This window comes from Bufo gargarizans, chromosome 11 (assembly GCF_014858855.1).
Source record: "Bufo gargarizans isolate SCDJY-AF-19 chromosome 11, ASM1485885v1, whole genome shotgun sequence".
Taxonomy (NCBI): domain Eukaryota; kingdom Metazoa; phylum Chordata; class Amphibia; order Anura; family Bufonidae; genus Bufo; species Bufo gargarizans.
The window spans coordinates 87,385,579-87,404,531 of NC_058090.1; the positions used below are offsets into that span (position 1 = coordinate 87,385,579).

The window sequence follows — 18,953 nt, forward strand, 5'->3', positions numbered from 1 at the left end:
GCTCTCCCTGACTGCTATGCCCATGCAAAGATCTTTATGGTAGACAATTGCATGCCCTCATACCTTATACTATGTGACACCTGAAAACCCTACAATAGTGAGGGGACACGACCACCGGCTCCCTGCACTTAATACGGACGGAGTGAGGGTCACCTACAATCAAGCCAGCAAGAAAACACAAATAAAGGAAACAGACTTATCTGCGGAATCAGGAGAAGCAGCCTCTAGCAGTGAAGACAATCCAGGAAGAAGTATAAACCGCAAAGTGAGGCAGTATGGGAGGGAATATAAAGGGAGACAATCAGTGCAAATAGGTGACAGCTGGGAGAAGGAAAGGAGATAGAAAGTGAAACCAAAACAAAGAACATCATACAACAGGTAGAGAAGAACATCTGCCAGATCTTCTCACAGAGCTGGCGGTGACAGCAGGTCCTGCTGAATGAAGATAGAAGGATCTTCTATCTTCATTCAGCAGGACCTGCGCTGACGTCACCACGTGGTGAGCTCGATGACGTCATCAAAGGTCCTTTGGCAGGTCCTGAAAGAAGAAGAAAGAAGATGATGCCGGGTGCGCGAACACGTGGATGAGGTGAGTCAATTAATTTTTTATTTTTTAACCCCTCAATCTACATTTTAGTAAGCATTCTGTATTAAGAATGCTATTATTTTCTGTTATAACCATGTTATAAGGGAAAATAATAATAATTTACAGAACACCTAACCCTAACCTCAACTTCAGTGAAGAAGTCCGGGTTCGGGTTTGGGTACCACATTCATTTTTTTTTCACGCAATGCACTTGCGCGTAAAAAAACTGATCAACGGAACGCAATCACAGCCAAAACTGACTGAAATTGCGTGCCTACTCGCACGATTTTACCTGAACGCACCTGCATCGCATCCGGCCCTCACCCGCGACGCCCGTGTGAAAGAGGCCTTACAGATTATTTTACATAGATGTGCACCTAGCCTTTCTGCTGCCTGAGGCGAAAAACTGAAACAGCGCCCCCATGCCAAATATGTAAAACAGTGATAAAATACTAGCCAAATACCAGACTGTGAATATGTGGTCGATATCCATATATAAGAGTGAAGGCAAAAGATCAAGGGACATACGATTTATTAAAATATTTTTGTGTCTTGGAGACCATTTTACTTTAAAGCAACCTGTTAAACAGAGATGGGCAAATTATTCTTATACAGTACAAAGGCTATCTGTGAGTGTTTATCCATGTACCACCTTAGTGCAATCTGAAGTTATCACATACCTGGTTATTATCTATACACACAAGACACATTTTGGGCCTAAAAAGGCATAGCAATGCCCTGGTAGATGTTCTTCTACAGTGACAAATGACATTGTGAAGTAGTAATTTGCCCATCACTTTTATTAGCCACCAATATTCCAATAGATACCATTTGTGAACCAGGTCCATAAAAAACATTGTACGACAACGCCGTCATGTATCCATAATTTCCCTAGAAGGAGACTGCTCGTGGTTGACTCCTTGTGTATTGTGAATTGTCTGATTGTGTGAAATTGAATTCTGCTGTAGTTCTAACGCAATAGTATTTTGCGGAAATTCCTTAACTTGCTTTTTGTATTCCAAGAAAGTGCAGACCTTAGTGGATATTGCAATAATATTTTTGCCGATGAAGATGGTAGAAACTCGACTGTCCTGAAATAAAATCATGTTGACCACCCTAATAAAAATAGTAACAATGTTGATGGTCACCAAACTTAGGACGGGATAAAGCATCATCTTCTGAGGAGCAATGTGCTCCCCTTGCATGCTTATTTCACTCAAAGAGACGCAAGGTAAAATCAGAAGTAAGATGTAGCAGTAAAAAAACATAAGTCCTTCTGCCCAGATGGGAAGTCCTGTTTTATGCGGCTCCCACAAGTTAGCTTGAATATCCAAAATGTCAAGTAAATCAAGAGCAACCCAAAAGAGACGACCCCTCAGATCTTCCTTTTTCCTGAATGTCCTTACATACTCCATGCTGTCTAGTGACACCAGAACCAAGTATAATCCTGGGACAGAGATGGATAAGAGTAACGTCAGTGCCTTTCTAGCTACAGTATCTAAATTTTTCTTATCAGCTTTGTAATTCTGAAATATAAAATATAATTTAATTTCCAAAACAAATATGTACAGAAACCACAAAATCATTGCATATCCTCGCTTGGCTGTTTTTACTTCAGCTCCGACCCAGACAGCCACATAGCGCAGAACGATTAAAAAACAAATGTCTCCAACCAGCACAATGATGCATACTCCAATCTTCCTCGGGCCTTGGTTTTGCTCCACAAGATATGCATCCATAAAGGCCATGCTGGTCATAATAACGATTGTTGTAAGACACACATGACGCTTGTCTGGAGGTGGAAGAACCATTTTTTTGTCACTATATTTCGGGTTCTCATGAAGAAAGTACAGTTCTAATGCATCATCAGAAGGTGGTCAATGTCCGTCTACTTCTTCAGTTGTTTCAAACATTTGGTGGCTTTCATCTCCTAACCTCCATTTACAGATGGTTCATGTTGCAATCTCGAATGCTTTCTTCTTCTCATGAGGCTTCAGTTTAATATGTAAGGTTACAGTATAAAAAGTAGACAATATAGCAACAAATCCACATAAAATATTAATATTTATTTAGCTTTGTTTTCCTGAGGTGGTGTCCAGGGTTACATGGAGTCATCTGATAAGGTGCAGACTCTATTTATTTTCTGTGCTTGCCTCAAAAACATTGTTTTTAAAGTCTGAATTGGTGGAAAAGGATTTGTAGGGAATGAAATCCTTCAAGAAAACATGGTGAGGGAACAGCAAACCATGGGTAGATCAAAGTTCTTCCTTGGTTGCGAATAACGTAGATCTTGATGGAATCCCACTACTCATAATCTCAAGTATTCTGATTTCGTGTTTATTCCAGTTCTGAAAAATAAAATAAAGTAATTAATTCAAGATGCTCCTCTGAACTGCAACATTTCACACTGAGGCTCTGTTCACACTGGTATCATGGCATCTCTAACAGGATCCATAATGGATCACTTTATGGCCCACTTCAAAGATTTATGATGATCCATTTGGTAGATTGGTCAACATGCATTATGACCCATTACATGTTTCTTTCTAGATAAAATATTACATCATACTAATTTATTCTGGCTTTCCAAAAAAAAAAAAAAAAGGTTGTATCAAGTAGATTGTAATAGTTTGTTGGGAAGTTGTGAACAGTGATGGCCAGTTCGCAGTGTTCGCCAGCGAACACATGCGGGCTGCCATCTTGTCCAGCGATGCATAGGTGAGCCCTTACCTGTGCCTGTGCCGCGAGCCGGTCTGAAATGAAATGCGGTCACCTGGAGCAGGCAGTTCCGAGAACAGCCGCCGGGGGCCTGTGCATCACCGGACTTGTGAGTCAAGATGGCAGCCCGCATGTGTTCGCTAGCGAACACTGCGAACTGGCCATTACTAGTTGTGAACATGCAGTAAATATCTGAGACTTTTTTGCCTATATAGTGCAGCAAAGGCTATCATTAAATAATAATATAGAGGCGCTTGCATATGCCTTGCGTGTAAATGTTTTAGTTGATGTACCAGTTTTGGGTTCTTTGCCATCTTGGTTACTCCTTGCTCTCTGATATAAAGCAAACCTACATTTCCCATTACAACTCAGGCTCTTGAGAGACAGAGGGGATGGCGTTTCATCACATAGATCAGTGACATATAACTTCTGCCCCCTATTTCACAGTGTAGAGTCTATGTATCCTATGTGATGCAGCTTCAGCCTGTCTCTCCTGCATGTGATAGGCTTCTCCATGTCAGCTCTTATAAACAGGAGTCAAGGGGGAGCAGTGTGAAGCTGCATTTCATAGAGTACACTGAAGATTCTGCACACAGCACACACAAACAAATAGTATAGGCAACCAGTGTGAGTCAGGAGAGCTTTATCATTTGCAGCTAATGTTTATATGGAGCCACCTATGATATTTCTAGCAGCATACTATGTAAGGAGGAACATACACAGCAACAAGGTGAGTACCTGAGAATTGCTAAAATGGATTTTATAGATGATGATGTAATTCCGTATTTCAAAGGATGTCTTACATAATAACCTTCAGTCAATAGGGGAAAACAAGGTCTGGACTGGTAGTCAGGCTGAGATCACAAGATACAGCTGCCCACAATGAAAGGCAGAATATTAATGGTGGGTTAGCAATTAGCATTATATATCCAAAAGACAAGAAAGTTCCCATACTGTACTAATACTTTGTAATTCTGGAATACCTGAGCAGAATGTACCAGGGTAATGTATCTAACACCTTGAACTCTCCTGGGACTACAGAATGATTACAATGGCCAACTTTTTCTTGTGAATTCTGTTTAGACTTCTGTGTAATATTTCCTGGAGTCTAAAGTACCATTACCAGAAGTGATGAATGTCCTGCTTGCACCTCACTATACTGCTGGCTTTCTAAAGGATTACATGCGTATACTATTTATACCTCTGAATACATTCACAGTGTGAGCACAGGCATTCTCTAATAAAAGCCTGCAACACAAAAACATGAGACGTGCACAATGGAGAGAGATGTATAGAGCTCAGATCTAGCGTGGACACCACAGAATCACAGAGGCACTGGTTCTACAGTGATGAAACCTTCTTTAGTAATCATTACCTTGATGTATTCAGAGACTGAGCTGACTGAGGTCAATTCACATATATACCAACCTGCACCTGAGCTTCCATTTTTAAGTCAGTAGTCAGATTCATATTCAGTTTCACAGGGGCGTTGCTAGGGTCTGAAAACATTCGGGTCACAAGCCCACGGTGTTGAAATTGCACATTAAAGGCATGCTTAAAGGGGTGTTCTGGTTTACACAAATTAAGCCCAGGAATAGCCAAATTTTTTTAAAAATTGTACCAGGCCAGCATAACATTCGGGGCACTGGACAAAACATCCGGGGCTCAAGCCCCGAATGTTTTGACCTAACGACGCCCCTGAGTTTCTTCTCCCCATTCTCCTCTTCCCTCCCTCTGTAGCCTGATCTGTTTAGGTATTCATAGGAACTCAAAGCAAGCTTGCTGGTCCACTTCAGTCTAGTTGTGTATTAGGACACTGGATTCCTTTTTGTGTGTGGACCAACTGTGCCAGTGAATGCATTTGGCACAGGGCTATTCATGATGGCTTTGTTAAAGTGGTCTCTTGGTATTCCCCCCTTCCCCACAACCTCATATGGAGATCTGAATTTCTCTTCAGGAGCCACCAGGCCGCTGCTTGTAGAAGCAGTCTCTGTTCAGAGGCTGGTGATCCAGGAAGGTCAAGAGACACCGATGCGTGGCACCAATGGACAAGAAGAAGTGTTGTCAGGGGGCAAGCCAAGGTCAGGACAGGCAAAGTTTGTGCAATACAATAAAACAGACAAGAGGTCAGGGCAGGTGGCACAGGGTCAATATGATATACAGGCAGAGGTCAAGACAGATGGCATAGAGTCAAAATTGTTATCAGGCAGAGATCAGGCAAGAGAGGTTAGAGTACACAATGGCAGGAGAACCGTGCAGGAACTAGGCATCCTGGGAACCTTATTGCTAAGGCACCTTCCCATAGGGAAAGGTGAAATACTTACACCATGAAACGGGGTCATAGGCTGGGGACAAGTTAGTCAGTTCATGTGCTGATCCTTTAAGAGCCAGGAAGAATGAGTGTACACACTATGGGTACATGCACAACCACAGCAGGAAGAGGCGGTGAGCACGGCACAGAGGAGGGGTGAGTACTCCGGAGAGTACTGGAGAGTAGAGGAAATTTTTATAATAGTGGATTTTGGAGGGATGGGAGACAGTTTGTACATTTATAATATGTGAGCAGTTAAGGGAAACTCACTTTAAGATCATTCATAGGGCCATTATCTTGGTGAGAGACTGACTGCCTGCCACAGATGCCAGGGTTCACTGTCTTAACTTGTGGCATGGGATCCAGGAGTCTCCTAACATTCAGAGGTTTTGGGGTCAGTATTCTATTCAGACTCTCTGTCTGCCCTAGGGGCAGATGGTCATACTAGGTGGTATACCTCCACTGATTCATGCAGTCCTGTCAACAAATGGCTGTCTGCAGATAATCCCGCACTCTCTGATATTATAATTCAGGTGTATTGGTTTTGATAGACTAGACATAGCTAAGCACAAAGAATAACAAGTCAAGAAGTGGAAACCATTTATTGTAAGACATTGGTGTAAAGAAGACTCGATCAAATTGATGGAGTCAATACACACAGTGGTATCTAACAGAGAGCCTGCAAGGTCTTTGGGACCACTTGCATTGAGGGTGCTGAGGGGCTCCTCGAGAATACAGTGGGAGGCTGTTTTCTTTGGGACCTGATCAATAGGGTAACAGATGGTCATGGTAGGGAGTGGGGCGGGGAACGGTTGGGTTTCTTCAACCTTTCTTCTTTCCCTTTGACATCTTTATCATGCTTTCTTTATTCGGTGCCTCTCCTGGTTGTTACTTTAGTGGCTCTACAGCGGTCTGGGGTATTGTTTTATTATTTGACGTGTTCTGCCTCTTCAACCATCTCTCCTCATAGTACTTGCTGGTTTATGGCTAGAACTACATTGGTAGTAGTATTGGTATTGTAGTATTGGTAGTTGTATTTGGACCTATTGTACATGATAATTCTGTATTGAAAATTCAATAAAATGTTTCATAAAAAAATACTACAAAGACACCACAGCCAGAGAAGCTGGGTGACCTCAGTAGAAAAAATCTATACTAAAAGTTCAGCCATCCTATGCCAAATCATAAATCACAAACTACCAGGATGCAAGGCTCACTGACTGATGACCACCCATCCAAAAACATAATATCAACAGTAATAGTTATCTGGTCACTGTATGAATGAGCTAGGCTTTATAAGAAGAGCATATCCACTAATACCTTAAAAGTTTGAGCTCACTAGACATCCATTGTAAGTATTGTGGCACCACTATTCAGTTTATCGACTGTACATTTAATTAAACGCCATGTACACCTTCGGAGGCAATTTTTCTATGATTGCATGTTACTCATTTTTTTCAATTTTTTTTTTCAATTGGCTTTTATTAAAAATATTGAGCTGTTCTGTCACAAAGTTTTAACTGTTTTTCTTGCTGTGTGACTGGTACTTTCACTTTGTGCTGGCCATCTAATCAACCTTATCTCTAAACTACTAAGAGGTCATAAACACTTATTTAAGCCACATTCTGAGCTATAATGCGTGTTTATAATGTCAGAAAGAAGAGACTTAAACCAAAAAAGACAAATCAGATTTATGAAAGTATAATAAATGAGGTGCAAATGACTGGTGCATGGACTATGTGGTGAGCATTTTCTTAAAGGTCTCAGAATGAAAACTGGCTGAAGGATTGTGTCCAGAGAGCGGTGGTTAAAAGATCATGTAGAATGCCGACAACCAAGATGTCGGTAGGTTCTGTCCAGGTGACTTCAGCCAGATATTTATCTATGTAGGAGATGTAGAGTTCTGTACCAGAGGAAGCTAGGACCACTCTAGGGTAAAGGACAACTGGTTTAGTTGCCCATAGCAACCGATAAGATTCCAGCTTTCAGTTTTTGGAGCTCTTTTGGGAAATGAATTTGATTGGTTGCTATAGGCAACTCATAAATCTCACTCAGAGTCTTTTGCTGGCGGAACGTGGTGCAGGTTCTGAACCAAACAGCTGCTAGCTTCTGCGCGAAGCCCACCTCCCATTGTTTTCAATGGAAGACCCTGCTGAAGTTCATGGTGCCATGGTTTATAGACACGTCCTTTCTTGGCATGCTGGAAACTGTGGTGGATGTCCGCTTGCAGTTTAGCAAACCAGAGGGGTTTTGGCCACAGATTATGCCTTATTCATAGGCCTCTTTCACATGAGCGTGACGGATTAGGTCCGGATGCGTTCAGGGTGGGTTCAGTGAAACTCGCACAATTTTGCAAGCAAGTTCAGTCAGTTTTTTCCGCGGGAGTGCAATGCGTTTTTCACGTGCGTGATAAAAAAACGGAAGGTTTACAAACAACATCTCTTAGCAACCATCAGTGAAAAACGCACCTGCTTGAGGATGCAATGTGTTTTTCACGCAGCCCCATTCACTTCTCTGGGGCCAGGGCTGCGTGAAAAGCGCAGAATATAGAACATGCTGCAATTTTCACGCAACGCAGAAGTGATGCGTGAAAAACAACGCTCATGTGCAGGGACCCATTGAAATGAATAGGTCAGGATTCAGTGCGGGTGCTGTGCGTTCACGTCACGCATTGCACCCACATGGAAAACTCACTCGTGTGAAAGGGGCCTAACAGTCAGTGGGAGAGATTTATCAAACCTGGTGTAAAGTAGAACTCACTTAGTTGCCCATAGCAACCAATTAGATTCCAGCTTTCATTTTTCAAAAGAGCTCTGGAAAATGAAAGCTGGAACCTGATTGGTTGCTTTAGGCAAGTAAGCCAGTTTTTCTCTTGATAAATCTCCCCCTCCCCCAAGTGTTTGGTCAGTGATTGTGAGCCAAAATCAGAAGCAGGTCTAAACACAGAACAGGTGCACAGCCTTCCATTACATCTTATCTCTGTGGAGGCTCCACTCCTGGCTTTGGTCCACAATCACTGACCAAACATCGATGTCTGAATAAGGCCTTACACACCAGATTTTGCTTTGCCTTTAAATTTGCTGATTATTTTCACCAGGTCAGCCCCAGGCAATAGGGGAAGTTCTCCGGTGGACATGGCGGCGGCATGTATCTCTGACAGCCTATTATAGTATATCTCAGTAGGATATGGGAGCGTGCAGACCCTGCAGGTGTCCATCCAACCCCTCAATTTCCTCTGCATTGTCTTCTGAGCTGTTCCACTTATCCTTCCTACACGAAGCAGCTGCATCTTAATCTGCGGCCTGTAGACAAGCGCTTCTGCTGCTTGCAGAAGGTAAGACATTCATGCGGCATTCCCAATGGAGTGGAAACACAAGCTAACGTGATATCCAGATGATCAGCAGAGGCTGGAATCGATAGTCCAATGCTTAGAGGAAATTTCCACAGGTGCATTCATGCGGAGGTGGAAAGTACGGCATAAACAGGTCAAAATGACACCACCTTACTAGTAGCAGCAGGATACATCTACACCTTTATATATAAAATGGCAGCAAAATTCGTATTCGTTTTTGCCATGTACCTTAAAAGACTATAATAGACAAGCAGTCATCATATCTGGACAGGAGGCTTTTTTCGGTTGAAGGAGCGATAGTGCTGCCATGTTCACTCCCATTGTTTTTTATGTGAAATCTGTAAGTTCGTTTATATGGAGCGTGCCGATTGATAATCCGTGTTGTTGACAAAAAGAACAAGCATGTTCATTCTTGGTGTGGAAATAAACAGGAGGCCTTAGGCCTCGTTTATATCTCAGTTTCTGTGATCCGTCTGCCAGATCCGGAGCAAATGCCGGCAGCACGCATCAAGTTTTTTGTCCGACCAAAACCCGGCATTTATGCCAGATCACCGCCAGACCTGATGGCAGTCAATGGGAACCCAGCGGTGAAAGTAGAGGATCTGGCAACGCCTATGCCGGAACAGCCTGCCAGAGCTAAAAAAAAAAAATGGAGATGTGAACAAAGCCTAAAAAACGCATCAAAATCCACATCAAAATCTGCATCAAAAGTTTCACATTTACTAAGGGACTTGTGAAACTTTTAGACGTAAAAAGTGTTGCAAGTCCCATTTTTCCGTACGGCTATGCAACATATGGCCATGAACGCCAATTGGACGTTATAGGGACATGTCAGGGGTAGTGTCAGGGCCAGCCCCAGCAAATTTACTTACATTTACCACAACTGTTAGCTAAAAACTATGCCAGCCAGGTGCATAGTCATAAACTAGGCAGTTCTTGCGCCTGGCGTAGTTTTTTTACACTTACATGTAAAACCAGCTGTGCGACTAAATATTGTCGCATGGCCGGTTAAAAAATGGGACTTGTGACTATTTTACTACCAGATTTGTGACTTTTTAAGGTGTAATTGTGCCCCAAAGTATTGAATTCAATGGAGATGAATTGCAAGTGTTTTCAGCATGGTTTGTGATTGCGGAATCGGCACCAAAATCCATGTAAAAAAACTGTGTGAACAGACCCTTATCCTTCCGTTAAGGCTCTTTCTCACAAGCGGGTTTTCCGTCCGGATGTGATGCCATTCATTGCAGTGGGTCTGTGCACATGAGCGTTGTTGATCACTGATCATCTCTATGTTCAGGAAAATCGCAGCGTGTTCTATACTGTGCGTTTTTCACGCATTCCTGGCCCCATAGAAATCAATGGGACGTGTGTGAAAAACGGAAGGCATTCAGATGCATTATTCTTCCGTTTTTCTCCACGCGTGTGAAAAACGCATCAAAACTGATACAATCTGGACAGGAAAAAATGCAAACATTGAACGCAATCGCAGAAAAAAATTATTGAACTTGCGTGCAAAACCATTAGTTTTTCCGGAACAGATCCTAATACAATCCATATCGCTCTTGTGAAAAAGCCCTAATATTTCCGATTCCTTTCAAATCATTTCTGGCTTTGGCTGAAAACCTGAAGGGAAACCTGCTTCAAAAACCTCCATGTGAACCTACCCCAAATGGAAACTCACATAAGAAAAAAGCCAATATGGAAAGCGTGTGGAATTTCACATAACTTTTTAGCGTGCTAATATAACCATGTGAACATAACCTAAGGGTGCATCAAAGTGAGCATCTCCTCTGAGGTGAATACGGCAAAGTGAGTGCACCTTCACTGACAACCAAGTGAGGTTTAACCCCTTCAGCCACCTTGACGTACCGATCTTGTATAGAGCGGGCTACTGCGCTGAGCCTGCTTCATACACAGCAGGTGCTGGCTTTACAATAAAGCAGGAATCGGGCTGCAATGAACAGGATCGTCGATGACTCAGAAAACGGTAATTTAATGCCTCAGATGCCGCGTTCAGTAGCAATTGTGGCATCTGTGAGGTTAGGAAGAGGGATGCGGCTCCCTCTGTCTTCCAATTGGCACCCCACAGTGAAATCGCAGGGCTCCAATCGGTTACCATGATCTTGAGCCCTGCTAAAGCTTCCCAGGTCTACCATGGTCATCTGCCTGCAGAGCTGCACACGAGGCACAGCTCAGCAGGTAGAGTGGCAGAATCCCATTCACCATATTAGGCCTCCTGCACATGACCGTTGTGTGCACCTGTGGCCGTTGTCCTGTTTAACGTGTTTTTCTGCGGTCCCATTGACTTTCAATGGGTCCGTGGAAAAATCGGAAAATGCACCGTTTGGCAGCCACATCCGTGATCCGTGTTTCCTGGCCGTGAAAAAAATAGGACCAGTCCTATTTTTTTTCACGGCCAACGGTTCACGGATGCACACAAGATTGTCGTCCGTGATCCGTGTCCATCTTTTCTTATCATTTCAATGGCAAACTTGACTTAGATTTTTTTTTTCATTTTTCATGTCCGTGGATCTTCCAAAAATCACGGAAGACCCACGGAAGAAAAAACGGGCACGGATCACGGTACAACTGAACCACGTTTTGCGGGACGTTAAAAAATACTGTCGTGTGCAGGAGGCCTTACACTGAGCAAAAATATAAACGCAACACTTTCGGTTTTGGCTTCCATTTTGCATGAGCTGAACTCAAAGATCTGAAACATTTTCTACCTACACAAAAGACCCATTACTCTCAACTACTGTTCACAAATCTGTCTAAATCTGTGTTAGTGAGCACTTCTCCTTTGCCGAGATAATCCATCCCACCTCACAGGTGTGGCATATCAAGGTGCTGATTAGACAGCATGAATATTGCACAGGTGTACCTTAGACTGCCCACAATAAAAGCCCACTCTGAAATGTGCAGTTTGATCACACAGCACAATGCCACAGATGTTGCAACGTTTGAGGGAGCGTGCAAGTGGCATGCTGACTGCAGGAATGTCTACCAGAGCTGTTGCCCATGCAATGAATGTTCATTTCTCTACCATAAGCTGTCTCCAAAGGCGTTTCAGAGAATTTGGGAGTACATGCAACCGGCCTCACAACAGCAGACCACGTGTAACCACACCAGCCCAGGACCTCCACATCCAGCATGTTCACCTCCATGATCGTCTGAGACCAGCCACCCGGACAGCTGCAGCAACAATCTGTTTGCATAACCAAAGAATTTCTGCACACACTGTCAGAAAACGCCTCAGGGTAGCTCATCTGCATGCTCGTCGTCCTCATCGGGGTCTGGACCTGACTGCAGTTCGTCATCGTAACAGACTTGAGTGGGCAAATGCTCACATTCGTTGGAGTCTGGCACGTTGGAGAGGCATTCTGTTCACGGATGAGTCACGGTTTTCACTGTTCAGGACAGATGGCGGACAGCGTGTGTGGCGTCCTGTGGGTGAGCGGTTTGCTGACTTCAACGTTGTGGATCGAGTGGCCCGTGGTGGCGGTGGGGTTATGGTATGGGGAGGCGTATGTTATGGACAACGAACACAGGTGCATTTTATTGATGGCCCATTGTGCGATTCATCCACGACCATCACCTCATGTTGCAGCATGATGATGCACGGTCCCATATTGCAAGGATCTGTACACAATACCCAAAAGCTGAAAACATCCCAGTTCTTGGACGGCCAGCATACTCACTGGACATGTCACCATTGAGCATGTTTGGGATGCTCTGGATCGGCGTATACGACAGCCTGTTCCAGTTCCTGCCAATATTCTGCAACTTCGCACAGCTATTGAAGAGGAGTGGACCAACATTCCACAGGCCACAATCAACAACCCGATCAACTCTATGCGACGGAGATGTGTTGCACTGCGTGAGGCAAATGGTGACCACACCAGATACTGACTGGTTTTCTGCACGGTGTTCAAAAAAAATTAAAACATGAGATTTGTCAATTTCGGTCACCTTATTGCCCCCAAATATTGAATAAGGTCTCTTTAACACGAGCATGACAGATTAGGTCCGGATGCATTTAGGGAAACTCGCACTATTTTTCAAGCAAGTTCAGTCAGTTTTGTCTGCAATGCGTTTTGATGCGTTTTTCACACGTGTGATAAAAAACTGAAGGTTTACAAACAACATCTCTTGGCAACCATCTGTGAAAAACGCATCGCATTCACACTTCCTTTGCGAATGCAATGCATTTTTCACTGAAGCCCCATTCACTTCTATGGGGCCAGGGCTGCGTGAAAAACGCAGAATATAGAACATGCTGCCTTTTTCACGCAACGCAGAACTAATGCGTTAAAAAAAAACCACTCATGTACACAGACCCATTGAAATGAATGGGTCAGGATTCAGTGCGGGTGCGATGCATTGCACCCACGCGGAAAACTGGCTCGTGTGAAAGGGGCCTAACAGTGATCAAAAAGTTGTATGTAATCCAAAAAATGGTACCAATAAACTACAGCTTGTCCCTCAAAAAAATCAAGCCCTCATACAGATCTGTGGAATGAAATCTAAAAAAGTTATGGCTGTTAGAAAATGGCAATGCAAATAATTTTTTTAAGTTTATCACCGCTGCCTGCTCAAATCATTGAGCAGGCACCTTGGCTAAATGCGCGGGGGTCCCGTGACCCCCCTGTGTTGGCAATCGCCGCAAGACCTGCGGTTTGTGGCTTTTCTAAGTTGCAGCGGGCGCAGGTGCCATCGGGTCCCTGTGGGGCTGTAGGGAGGACCCGATGGCATGGAAGGCAGCACGATGCCTTCCTGTGACGTGCCTGTGAGATCCAGCCCCCTGGATCTCACAGCCCGGAAGCTGTATGGGTAATACTCACTGTATTACTCATACAGCCAATGCATTTCAATACAGAAGTATTGGAATACATTGTAAAGGATTAAACCCCCAAAAGTTGAAGTCCAAAAGTGAGACAAAAAATAAAAGTTAAAAAAAAAGTTGAAAAAATACCCCCCTCCCAAAAATTTTTGTTTCAAGTAAAAAGAAACAAAAACGTCATTTTCCCCAAATAAAGTGGAAAAAAATTGGTAAAAATAAGGGGGGGAAAAATTTGACATATTAGGTATCGCTGCGTCCGTATCGACTGGATCTATAAACATATCACATGAACTAACCCCTCAGATAAACACCGTAAAAAATTAATAAATAAAAACTGTGCTAAATAAACAATTTTTTTGTTACCTTACATCACAAAAAGTACAACAGCAAGCGATCAAAAAGGCGTATGCCCACCAATATAGTACCAATCTAACCGTTGAGCCCCTACCTCAGACAATTGCCCAAAAAATAAAAAAAGTATGGCTCAGAATATGGAGACACTAAAACATTTTTTTGTTTTAAAAAAGCTGTTATTGTGTAAAACTTACATAAATAAAAAAAGTATACATATTAGGTATCGCCGCATCCATATCGACCGGCTGTATAAAAATATCACATAACCTAATAGTGTAATAGCAAGCGATCAAAAAGTCATATGCACCCCAAAATAGTGCCAATCAAACCGTCATCTCATCCGGCAAAAATCTTACCCTATCCAAGATAATCGCCCAAAAACTGAAAAAACTATGGCTCTCAGACTATGGAAACACTAAAACATGATTTTTTTGTTTTAAAAATGAAATCATTGTGTAAATAAAAATAAAAGAAAGTATACATATTGGGGAATCGCCGCGTCCGTGACAACCTGGTCTATAAAAATACCACATGATCTAACCTGTCAGATAAATGTTGTAAATAACAAAAAAGAGCAACCAAAAATCATATGTACCCTAAACTAGTACCAACAATACTGCCACCGTATCCCATAGTTTCAAAAATGGGGTCACTTTTTTGGAGTTTCTACTCTAGGGGTGCATCAGGGGGGCTTCAAATAGGACATGGTGTCAAAAAACCAGTCCAGCAAAATCTGCCTTGCAAAAACCGTATGGCATTCCTTTCCTTCTGCGCCCTGCCGTGTGCCCGTACAGCAGTTTACGACCACATATTGGGTGTTTCTGTAAACTACAGAATCAGAGCCATAAATATTGAGTTTTGTTTGGCTGTTATCCCTTGCTTTGTAACTGGAAAAAAATTATTAAAATGGAAAATCTGCCAAAAAATGAAATTTTGAAATTGTATCTCTATTTTCCATGAATTCTTGTGGAACACCTAAAGGGTTAACAAAATTTGTAAAATCGTTGAATACCTTGAGGGGTGTAGTCTCTAGAATGGGTCATTTTTGGGTGGTTTCTATTATGTAAGCCTCGCAAAGTGACTTCAGACCTGAACTGGTCCTTAAAAAGTAGGTTTTTGAAAATTTCTGAGAAATTTCAAGATTTGCTTATAAACATCTAAGCCTTGTAATGTCCCCCCAAAATAAAATGTCATTCCCAAAATGATCCAAACATGAAGTAGATATATGGGGAATGTAAAGTAATAACAATTTTTGGAGGTATTACTATGTATTATTATGTATTATAGAAGTAGAGAAATTGAAACTTGGAAATTTGCTAATTTTTCTAAATTTTGGGCAAATTTGATATTTTTTTATAAATAAAAATGAATTTTTTTAACTCCATTTTACCAGTGTCATGAAGTACAATATGTGACAAAAAACTGTCTCAGAATGCCCTGGATAAGTCAAAGCGTTTTAAAGTTATCACAACATAAAGTGACACTAGTCAGATTTCCAAAAAATGGCCTGGTCCTTAAGGTGAAAATGAGCCCGGTCCCTAAGGGGTTAAAGTAGCAAAACAATTTAAAAACTATACAAATTTATTATGGCCGTTATTGTATTGACCCACAAAATAAGGATGTCATGTCATTTTTTGGCCCACAGTAAAAGCCGTAATATCAAAACCCAAAACACCTGTTTTCCAAAGAAAATATATTTTTTCCAAAATTTTTTTTTATAAGTAGTAAAACAAAGATACAAATTTGTTATCAACATAATCATATTGAGCCGCAGAATAAGGACGTCATGCAATTTTTTAGCGCACAGTAAACACTGTAATATCAAGACCCAATTGTAATTGTTGTTTTTAATTTAACCGTACAAAGATATTTTTTGCCATTAAAAAATATAACTTATCCTGCAAAAAATAAGCCCTTGTATGGCTATATGGAAATGGCAAATTTAAAAAGCTATGGCTATCTTAACATGAGAAGGAAAAAACTAAAATGCAAAAATGAAACTGGGCCTGGTACTTAATGACGTGCCATAAAAATATATAAACTGAAAACCCCTGCAAAGCAAAGGTACCAATGTTGTAAAAGAGTGCATTCTCTGCAGTGGAATATGTGTGCAGGGGCGCACCTAGCCTTTCTGCTGCCTGAGACGAAAACTAAAACGGCGCCCCCCCCCCCAATGCCAGTTTCTTGACGTAGCCCCTTTGCCACAATGAAAGTGCTCATTGCCCATGCTCCTTTCACTGCCCCCCCTCTTGCCCCTACCTGGTGCTGCCTGAGGCGATCGACTCACCTGGCCTCATTGGTGGTGCACCCCTGTATGTGTGTACCATGTGTGTGTATGTCATATGGCCTGCAGATGAATGTGCAGTCTCTCTCCTGACAGATGTGATATGGCAGAAGAGAAGTTCCATGTGACGGGCTGTGAAGGATCACATCGGGAAACGTGTTATGGCTGACGACTGTGGCTGGTATCGGAGTGTCATTCTGACTGGCAATGGGAGGACACTACGATTTATCAAGGTGGGGGACACACGGCGGCCTCCTGCACAGCACAGGAGGCAGGCGCGTCTAGAGGAGCTGTCACCTCTGCTGACATGTCTGGTTTAGTAAGTAATTTTATTTCCTATTATATGACAAGAATACTTTCTTAGAACGCTGTGTAGTGCCAATCCTCTGTTATTCCTCTTAGTAATTTACGAATAGCTTGATAGCTGGGTGTTACCAGTTGGACAGTCTGACATTGTGCCGTGCTGCCAGTGAATCAGATTACTTTCTAAATGTATCTTTATAGCATGATCAAGTACAGGATCCTACTGCATACTGTGACCTCCAGTCACTTTTTTTATTGTAAATTTTTAATATACAGTACAGACCAAAAGTTTGGACACACCTTCTCATTCAAAGAGTTTTCTTTATTTTCATGACTATGAAAATTTTAGATTCACACTGAAGGCATCAAAACTATGAATTAACACATGTGGAATTATATACATAACAAAAAAGTGTGAAACAACTGAAAATATGTCATATTCTAGGTTCTTCAAAGTAGCCACCTTTTGCTTTGATTACTGCTTTGCACACTCTTGGCATTCTCTTGATGAGCTTCAAGAGGTAGTCACCTGAAATGGTCTTCCAACAGTCTTGAAGGAGTTCCCAGAGATGCTTAGCACTTGTTGGCCCTTTTGCCTTCACTCTGCGGTCCAGCTCACCCCAAACCATCTCGATTGGGTTCAGGTCCGATGACTGTGGAGGCCAGGTCATCTGGCGCAGCACCCCATCACTCTCCTTCATGGTCAAATAGCCCTTACACAGCCTGGAGGTGTGTTTGGGGTCATTGTCCTGTTGAAAAATAAATGATGGTCCAACTAAACGCAAACCGGATGGAATAGCATGCCGCTGCAAGATGCTGTGGTAGCCATGCTGGTTCAGTCAATTTTGAATAAATCCCCAACAGTGTCACCAGAAAAGCACCCCCACACCATCACACCTCCGCCTCCATGCTTCACGGTGGGAACCAGGCATGTAGAGTCCATCCGTTCACCTTTTCTGCGTCGCACAAAGACACGGTGGTTGGAACCAAAGATCTCAAATTTGGACTCATCAGACCAAAGCACAGATTTCCACTGGTCTAATGTCCATTCCTTGTGTTCTTTAGCCCAAACAAGTCTCTTCTGCTTGTTGCCTGTCCTTAGCAGTGGTTTCCTAGCAGATATTCTACCATGAATGCCTGATTCACACAGTCTCCTCTTAACAGTTGTTCTAGAGATGTGTCTGCTGCTAGAACTCTGTGTGGCATTGACCTGGTCTCTAATCTGAGCTGCTGTTAACCTGCGATTTCTGAGGCTGGTGACTCGGATGAACTTATCCTCCGCAGCAGAGGTGACTCTTGGTCTTCCTTTCCTGGGGCGGTCCGTATGTGAGCCAGTTTCTTTGTAGCACTTGATGGTTTTTGTGACTGCACTTGGGGACACTTTCAAAGTTTTCCTAATTTCTCGGACTGACTGACCTTTATTTCTTAAAGTAATGATGACCACTCGTTTTTCTTTACTTAGCTGCTTTTTTCTTGCCATAATACAAATTCTAACAGTCTATTCAGTAGGACTATCAGCTGAGTATCCACCTGACTTCTCCACAACGCAACTGATGGTCCCAACCCCATTTATAAGGCAAGAAATCCCACTTACTAAACCTGACAGGGCACACCTGTGAAGTGAAAACCAATTCAGGGGACTACCTCTTGAAGCTCATCAAGAGAATGCCAAGAGTGTGCAAAGCAGTAATCAAAGCAAAAGGTGGCTACTTTGAAGAACCTAGAATATGACATATTTTCAGTTGTTTCATACTTTTTTGTTATGTATATAATTCCACATGTGTTAATTCATAGTTTTGATGCCTTCAGTGTGAATCTACAATTTTCATAGTCATGAAAATAAAGAAAACTCTTTGAATAAGAAGGTGTGTCCAAACTTTTGGTCTGTACTGTACATGTGAAGTACTCCGGGGACACAAGTGAAAAACATTATACAGTTTATAAACCAGCACCTGGACCTGAATAGTTTTGTAATTGCATGTAATTAAAAATTTTGCATAGTCACTGAGTTATTCAATAAAATGTATCTGTATAGCGCCACCTGCTGTTTTTTCCTTTTTTTTTTTTTTTTTGTCCTGCTCACTGAGAAGGCCGCACATGCTCAGTTTCATTCAACTGCCTCATGAGTTGTGAAAGGGAGAGAGCTGCAGCAGAAAGGACATGCCCTTAGATCTGTCAAAAGCTTGATAAAAATCTAAAGTA

General features: G+C 42.4%; 1 protein-coding gene across 1 annotated transcript; it reads right to left on the bottom strand.

Moving 5' to 3' along the window:
• Window positions 1-1,458: 1,458 nt before the first annotated feature.
• Window positions 1,459-2,559, bottom strand: TMEM121 (transmembrane protein 121). The gene has a single exon (XM_044271435.1). The coding sequence runs from the start codon at window positions 2,395-2,397 to the stop codon at window positions 1,459-1,461; it is 939 nt and encodes a 312-aa protein (XP_044127370.1). The 5' UTR covers window positions 2,398-2,559.
• Window positions 2,560-18,953: the final 16,394 nt, after the last annotated feature.